The sequence below is a fragment of the Panthera leo genome, chromosome E1 (genome assembly GCF_018350215.1).
Source record: "Panthera leo isolate Ple1 chromosome E1, P.leo_Ple1_pat1.1, whole genome shotgun sequence".
NCBI classification, from domain to species: Eukaryota; Metazoa; Chordata; class Mammalia; order Carnivora; family Felidae; genus Panthera; species Panthera leo.
In genome coordinates this window covers 39,665,112-39,673,705 of record NC_056692.1, presented here as the reverse complement: position 1 = coordinate 39,673,705, position 8,594 = coordinate 39,665,112, and the positions used below count along the sequence as shown (strand labels likewise).

The 8,594-nt window shown below is 42.5% G+C and overlaps 1 protein-coding gene across 4 annotated transcripts; it reads left to right on the top strand.

Annotated features, from left to right (window-relative positions):
* The first annotated feature begins 216 nt into the window (after positions 1 to 216).
* On the top strand, positions 217 to 6,681 carry LOC122207075 (keratin-associated protein 4-3-like). 4 transcript variants are annotated; one of them, XM_042916833.1, is made up of 3 exons: positions 217 to 357; positions 1,118 to 1,121; positions 6,047 to 6,681. In XM_042916833.1, exons 1-3 carry the CDS (start codon positions 221 to 223, stop codon positions 6,557 to 6,559), a joined length of 654 nt encoding a protein of 217 aa, XP_042772767.1. In that variant the 5' UTR covers positions 217 to 220; the 3' UTR covers positions 6,560 to 6,681. The 4 variants fall into 4 exon arrangements, with proteins under 4 accessions (XP_042772767.1, XP_042772766.1, XP_042772765.1 ...); XM_042916832.1 differs by having other exon boundaries at positions 217 to 383; positions 1,114 to 1,121; XM_042916831.1 differs by lacking the exon at positions 1,118 to 1,121 and having other exon boundaries at positions 217 to 398; positions 6,039 to 6,681.
* Positions 6,682 to 8,594: the final 1,913 nt, after the last annotated feature.

The window sequence follows — 8,594 nt, the reverse complement described above, 5'->3', positions numbered from 1 at the left end:
TAATGGGATAAATCCTAATCAGGCAAAGGAAACAATGTTTTCCATCCAACTTGGAAAATGTAATTACCTAATTAAACGATTGCTTACTTGTTAGGGTAAACAGTAACATGGAAAGAGGTCCCTCAGCAGGGTGTAAAAGGGGGCCTGGAGCAAGAAGTCTTCTAGATTCAAGGAATACACTCTTCTGGAAACCCAACCAGAGCCTCTGCCCTCTGACACCATGGTCAACTCCTGTTGTGGCTCCATCTGCTCTGACCAGAGCTGTGGCCATGGCCTCTGCCAGGAGACTTGTTGCTGCCCCAGCTGCTGTCAGACCACACACTGCAGGACCACCTACTGTTGCCCCAGCTGCTGTGTGTCCAGCTGTTGCCACCCCTCTTGCTGCCAGACCACCTGCACCTGCTGCTGCCCCAGCTGCTATGGCAGTTCTTGCTGCTGAACATCCTGCTCTGGACTGGAACCTCCTTGCCCCCATCCTTCAGTCCAGGAAGAAAGCATCTAATTTAACAAAACACATGGCACTTCCTGATGTCATGAACTTACAAACAGACCCATGGACTGATCTGGAAACCTCTGGTCTCTATGTCACTTATTCTCTTATGTAGAAATACCTTATTGCCAAATGAATCAGAATTTATGGTCAGATTATGCAGCTGATTTTTTAGAATTTCTAATTCTGATTCTAAATATAAAAGTCTTTAAATGTTCCTCTTCTAGGTTTTTTTTCTTTCCAATGTTTCTCAATGGAATCTATGTTCATGTGGAATTTCTTGAGGCTCCCAAATAAAACTTTTTAGTATTGGAAGGCACTGATATTGCTCATCTCTCATTATTTCTTATTAATGAAATGTTCAATGCATATTGCTCTTTTTCATGTGACATAGGAGCACATATTCTCAGGGGACCCTACAACAGAAAAATTAAACTGGTACTCACCAATGAGATTTTTATCCAGGTCACAATTAAGTGTTAGCAGAAACAAGAAAAGGTTTAAAGGGAGGCATCTTTGAACCTAATACATATAACATGAGAGCTATGGATTACAACTGCCAACAAAAAAGAGTCCTTAGAAAACTATAATCCATGAATTGATTTAAACCAATTTAAACAGAGGCAGCTCAGTGTAGATAGCCCATGGACTTGGGAATTAGACTTAGGTCTGAATTTTGACTGTACCACATACTAACTGTGGCCTTGGACGTGTTACTTAAACTCTCAATTTAGGATTGCTTTTCTCCAAAGAAAGGATGATGATACACACCTATAAAATTGTCACACACCATTAATCATCAGGGAAATGCAAATCAAAATCACAATGAGATATCACCTGATACCTATTAGGATGGCTATTATTAAAAAAAAAAAGACAAGTGTTGATAGGGATGTTGAGAAAAGGGAATTCTGGTACACTGTAGGTGAAAATGTTAAGTTGGTACAGCTATAATGGAAAAAAATATGGAGGTTCCTCAAAAATTAAAACACAGGGGCTCCTAGGTGGCTCAGTTGGTTAGGCATCCGACTTCACCTCAGGTCCATGATCTTGTGGTTTGTGAGTTCGAGCCCCTCATTGGTCTCTGTGCCGACAGCTAAGAGTCTAGAGCCTGCTTCAGATTCTGTGTCTCCCTCTCTCTTTGCCCCTCATCTGCTCTCTCTCTCTCAAAAATAAATAAACATTAAAAAATTAAAAAATTAAAAAACAGAACTACCATACAATCCAGCAATCCCATTTCTGAGTATGTATCCAAAGTAACTGAAATCAGAACCTCAGAGGAATACCTGTACTCCAATGTTTATGGCAATAATATTCACAATAGCCAAGATATGGAAACAACCTAAGCATTCATCTATAGATGAACAGATAAAGAAAAAATAGTGTATATATAGAATGGAGTATTATTCAGCTTTAAAAGGAGGAAATCCTGCCATTTGCAACATGGGTGGACTTGGAGGACATTATGCTAAATGAAATAAGTCAAATACAGAAAGACAAATACTGCATGATCTTACATGCATAAAATAATCAAACTCAATAATCAAATAGAAGCAGGGAGCAGAATGGTGATGCCAGGGGCTGAGGAAAGGAATAAATGGGAAGATGCTGGTCAGAGTACAAAGTTTCAGTTATGCAAGATAAGTAACTTCTGGAGATCTACTATATAGCATAGTGCTGACAGCTGACAATACTGTTTTATATACTTAAAATTTTCTAAGAAGGTATATCTTAAGTGTTCTTACACTTAAGATACACTTAAGTGTTTTTACACTTGTTTTAAAAATTTTTTTAAACTCTATGTGTCTGACTTCAAGGCAGCAAACTGGAATTTTCAAATTTTATCTCATACCTACAAGAATCTCTTCATTTCTCAAATATATATTTTATTGATTGAAGGAAAAAAGACAGTTGTGACAAAGATTTAATAAGATAAAGGTACATGGTAGACAAAAGTATGCTCCCTTTTACCTCCACTGAGCTTTATTTTACATTTTATTTTGAAATAACTATAGGTTCACAAGAAGTTGAAAAACAGTACAGCAAAATTCTGGGTACTCTCTATCCAATTTCCCCCAATGGTCACTTCTTATAGAATTATAGTACACACCAAAACTCAGAAACTAACATTAGCACAATCTACAGAACTTGTTCAGATTTTACCAGTTTTATGTGCACTTGTATGTGTGAGCCTGGGTTTTTAGCTTGGTTGTGTCAGCTTGGAAATTAGGGCCAGGGCATAATGGCCACGAAAAAAAAAAAAAAAGAAGCACCGTAAAGAATTTGATTGATTAGACTTATAGGTCCCTTATGGTAGAAAGGAATCCTCAAAGTCATTTCACCCAATCTCCTCCATCTGGTTCACGAGTCTTCCTCTGCAACACCAGCTTACACTTACGTCCCCCTGCTATGTATGGAGGAAGCCATTTCATAAAACTTTATGGTGAGTATAAATTTTTTTTTCTCTATGAGCCACCCACTTATCCTGTGTCAGCCCATGACATTCATTTGGGGCAAGTCCAATCTCTCACATACAGCTCCTCCATGCTGCACAGCCATGCCTTTGCTCCACTTTTCTTTTCTTTAAGCCAATTTTCCCAAGTTTTTTCACCTGCTCTTCATTGATCACGATGTCACCATCTTAGCAATTTTGCTTTTAATATACCACAATTTATCTCTATTATTCTAAATGTAGGCAAGAACTGAACACATTTTCAGATGTGTTCTGAATGCTCAGAAAGGAGTAGAACTGTGTCTTCTTCCTTTTAAAATACCACACTTGCGTTAATGTATTAATGTCTGCATTCAGCATTTAATGGCATTAAATGTGGACTTGTTCTGAGGTTACAATATCATGTAAACACCTATGTCTTTTTCATTACAAACTGCTTCAATCTATGCTTATAGATGTCCAGTGGTTATCTGAAGAGCAGCAATTCTGAATCTCTTTTGCTACCCAATACCACTAGTAACATGGCTCATTCTGGTAATAATATACCCAAGGAAGAGCTGCTAAGGGTACATACAACCTTAGGATATGTAGGCAGTTCAAATAAATTCTCCCAAGAAGTTTAGATATATTTACTCCTCCTCGATCCCATGTGCCATGTTGCATTGGTAACTACTCTTTTAGATCTAAGAAAGGCTCTGAGATTTCCTTGTGCTAGATTTTGCCTCTTATGCTAGGACGTCCAAGTCACTTGGAATCATGATTCTGGCATTCAATATATTCAATCTTTCCCAACTTCATGATTTGATAAACATATTTTACGGAAAGACTCAACAAAGTTGAGATGTCCATGGTTCCGTTTTCAGAAAGACCAGTCCAAGAATGAAATGACTACTCAAAAACCATCCTAAAGTTGAAAATGACATATATTTGGAAGAACATAATTCAAAGACAAGGTTTTCCAGTGTTCTCCTCATTCTCTGGGTTCCCTTGTTCTCCACGGGGAAAATGTATTTGAAGAGCCAGCTGATGAACTGGCAGTGCCCCTATTTTTTTGAAACACTAGTCTGCTAGTCATTTGGTTGGGAATTTTGTAACCTTTAAGCTTTTACTCCATCCCACTATGAATAAATAGGTTGGTGTTGTCTAACCTGGATATTCATTTTATGTCTCTTTCTTGGAAATAAAGACCTAGAAAGTGAAATCTGATCAACAATCTAAGTAATGAAGCAGAAAAATATAGGGTATCTTCAGAGCCCAGCAATTTAAAGAGACAGCAAGATGGTAAGATATGAATTACAGTAAAAGGCAAGGACACTGGGCAATCTAACTTGTATTGACAAGTAAATCTTGGAAACAGAGATAAGTCAACATGCCCTGACAAAGACAGAAAAACAAGAAGTCAAAGTCAGAAGAAAAGTCAGCCCAACAAAGCAGAAGTTAAGGGACTTGAACCTTATGATACAGGTAGATAGAGGGCTTCTATCTCTGCAGCTGACTTCCCCTAAGAAGCCCTAAAGCTGAATTCTGGAGGTTTGTTTGTGGAGAAAAATGAAATACCACCTCACATCTGTAACACCCCACCAAAGATAGCAAGTATTGGTGAGGATGTGGAGAAATTAGAACCGTTTTACACTGTTGGGATGTAAAATGGCGCAGCCACTATGGGAAACAGTATAGAGGTTCCTAAAAAATGAAAAATAGAACTACTGTATAAATCAGCAACCTACTTTTGGGTATGTATCTGAAAGAAGTGAAATCAGGATCTTGAGGAGGTATCTGCACTCCCATGTTTATAACAGCATTATTCACAATAGTGAAGATATGGAAATAACCCATATGTCCACTGACAGACAAATGGATTTAAAAAATATGAAATAGCCACATAATGGAATATCATCACCCTTATAAAAATAAGGAAATCCCATTATTTGCAGCAATATGGATGGACCTAGAAGACATTAGGCTAAGTGAAGTAAGTCACAGAAGGACAAGTAAATACTGCATGATTACACATAAAATCATCAAGTCCATAGGAGCAAAGAGTACAATGGTCGTTTCCAGGGAGGAAGAGGAAATGGGTAGTTCTTTAATGAATATAAAATTATACTTATACAGGATGAGTAAGCTTTAGAGATCTACAGAAACACAATGTACATATAGCTCACAATACAACAGGGTGCACTGACAAACTTGTTAAGAGGGTAGATCTCATGCTAAGTGTTCTTACCACACATAACATGCAGAGCAAGAGGACAAATAAATCTTTGGGCGATGACAGATAATATTTATTACCTCAATCGTGGTGTTGGTATTATGGGTCTAGGCATATATCCAAACTCAACAAAATGGAAACATTGACCATGTGGAATTTTTTGTATTTTAAGTATGCCTTGATAGACCTGAGAGAAAACAAGATATATCAAAATTTGTGACCTAGTTTTACTTCTTAGAAAAGTTATTTCTTTCCAAGCAGGAAGTCTAGATAATGGGGCATGATCACAATGGGGAGGAGGTGTGTCCTAAGATTCTTATCCTCATGACAGTGATCCCCTAATCCATACTCAAAAGTTCCCAGCATAAATGACCCACTATGAATGGGCCATCAGACTGAAATGCACCCTGATATTCCCAGGTCACCAAAACAAATGTGGGCCTCTAAGAACCATTATCTCCCAAGAGTACATATGATTTGCTAAGCACAATTAGATAAACACATATACCTCTAGACATAAATCAGGTGACAGCTTTCTTTTAGGTAGCTAAAGCAAGACAAACACATTAAAGATGATTCAGGAAAAGCAGATGGGATGAGTCATGTATCAGGAAAATGAAATCATGTTATCCATCTATCTTGAAAACCTTAACCTGAAAATGAAAACTGGCTAATTTGATAATTGGCTACTATTAGGACAAACAATGAAAAGAAAAGAGTGTTGCATGTGAGACACTGGCCACCAAGCAAGGTATAAAAGGTGACCTTGGGGAAGCAGATGTTCAAATCTTCCAAACCCACCTTCCTGGAAACCCACCCCAAACCTCCCTCTGACACCATGGTCAACTCCTGTTGTGGCTCCGTCTGCTCTGACCAGGGCTGTGGTCAGCAGACTTGTTGCCGCCCCAGCTGCTGCCAGACCACCTGCTGCAGGACCACCTGCTGTCGCCCCAGCTGCTGTGGCTCCAGCTGCTGCCAGCCTTGCTGCCGCCCTACCTGCTGCCAGACCACCTGCTGCAGGACCACTTGCTGCCGCCCCAGCTGCTGTGGTTCCAGCTGCTGTGGTTCCAGCTGCTGCCGCCCCAGCTGCTGCATCTCTAGCTGCTGCCGGCCCTGCTGTGGGGGTTCCAGCTGCTGTGGCTCCAGCTGCTGCCAGCCTTGCTGCCGCCCCACCTGCTGCCAGACCACCTGCTGCCGGACCACCTGCTGCCGCCCCACCTGCTGTGTGTCCAGCTGCTGCCGCCCCTGCTGTGGGGGTTCCAGCTGCTGTGGCTCTAATTGCTGTGGCTCCAGCTGCTGCCAGCCTTGCTGCCGCCCCACCTGCTGCCAGACCACCTGCTGCCGGACCACCTGCTGCCGCCCCACCTGCTGTGTGTCCAGCTGCTGCCGCCCCAGCTGTTGCTAGACCCCCTGCCACCACCCACCAACCTGCTCTAGTGGCTCTTGCTGCTGCTCAGTGCCCTGACCTGCACCCTGCTGTTTTCATCAGCCAATCTCCTTCATGTCGTCCAACTGGGAGCTGAATCATGTGAGGCCAACTGTAAAACCTCAGTTCCCGGTGATTTTTCAACTGGTTGGCCTTGGAATATACCACCCCACCGCCCAATTCCCTCCCACCTCTTTCTTATGATGTCCATCCCAAGTCAGTACAAAGGTTGTATTTTCCCTGATATACGATAACATATCATCCCAACTGATGTATCTGTTACTGCCAGATGTTCTGTATGGAGATGTTTCTATATAGCAAATAAATCTTAACTTCCCAGGCATTAAATATAAAGAATCGTGTCTCATTCTTTTTTCCTTCGTGAATGGTCACCCTTAGCTGCCAGGTCTTCTAATTCTCTGCACAACGAGGAGATCATAGCAGGCCATTTCAGGATTTTCACTTCTATCACCTCAGTCCTCCCACACTAACAGTGTAGGATGGTGGCTTACAGCAAGCGCCTGGAACTCTCTGCGGAGGGCTCAGTCCACATGAAGGAGCAGATCGCAAAGGACACAACAGGGAAGGCACGTGCCTGGGAGAAGTGTTCAAACGGTGGCCAGTAGTTGGAGGATAAGTGCTCTAGCCTCTATCCCCTCTAGTGGGACATGTGAGACCAGAGGGCCTCAGTAGCACTGAACGAACCCCCCATGCCCACAGGACTCACCTGCTGTTGAAATCAACCTGGATTGGTTTCTACCCTTCCCTGGATCACTTCACAGTATCCCTAGAGCACTACTTGGGACCACTTCCCAGACAATCTACTTGGTTTCAAGCCTCTGTTTTGAGCTCCGACCCTGCGGTCGACCTGACACCAGTGTTCCAAGTCTCAGTAACAGTGCCTTCAAACATTTCCCTATGATATGAACGGTCACTGGGTGACACTGTGGGCTCTCGACCTTATTCTCCGCTGAACCACTGAATCTTTTCATAGGATGCTGTTGCTTCTCACAGTTTGTGCACACTTGGTTTTAGACTTCCTGTGTCCAATTCTTGGAACATCATATATCCCAAAGGACCGCAGACACTCCCACGAATAAAACAGCTCGCCATATTAGGAAGTGTCTCTCTCAAGGAGGCTATGCTTGAGGCGGACCGCACCAAACTGTGATTCTCACGTTGCATTCAAAACACCAGAGCCGACAACGGGTATTCCTGCATAAGTACTGCAGAAGGAAGGAGGTGCTCTCAGGAGACCCAGTGTAAAGCGGAGTCAGCACAGGGCAGTAAAAGAAGCTAAGACAAAGGGTGCTTTCAGTTCAACTCACCCCTGTATTCTGACCCACACATGAGGGGTGTGTACTGGGCCACGGACTTGCTCATCTTAGTGGAAAAAGTGGTTGGGCCTTTGTGCTCCTACGTCACCTATCACTACCTGTCAACATCCTTTGGTGAGTGGAAAGGATGGAGAGGAAGAATCCAGGTGGCCCCCACCCCAGAGCCTGAGACAGTTACCTGCAGATAGTGCGTGGTCAGTGTGAACCACGCGTAGCCCACACTCGCACTACCTTGTGGATAAGGGCATGTATGGCAAAGAGAATCAGAATGGGATATCATATACCTACTCCTGGTTCTGCCCGTATCTATGCATTTCTCTCAGTAACCTTGCTCCTGGTCGTTTGCCACAGTTTCTATCAAAACCTAGAATATGAGAGTTAACGGGCGGCTTCTCTGCTCCTTAGCTGACTTGCCTGGTTCAGTACCAAGTTCCCCATTCCTGAGAGTCCTGAACCCATCATTCCTGTGTCCTCTTTAGGCTATACTATTTGCCCATCTGCAGTTAATGCCGGGAATAGGAATACCACAAATGTCCCTGCAGATCACCTGAATGCTAAATATATTCCCTGTGGCTCCTGTAGCTCCTAACATTGACTGCTGCCTTCCTGGCACTAGAAACCCAAAGGGATGAGGTGGTAGCCAGAATTTTACTTCCAATCAGATCTACCCACGTGCC

Coding starts and splice junctions, on each gene's coding strand:
- LOC122207075 (XM_042916830.1), top strand. CDS start 221: ATGGTCAACTCCTGTTGTGGCTCCATCTGCTCTGACCAGAGCTGTGGC. Junction 420..6,056: donor CTGCTGCTGCCCCAGCTGCT/ATGGCAGTTCTT, acceptor AGACTTGTTGCC/GCCCCAGCTGCTGCCAGACC.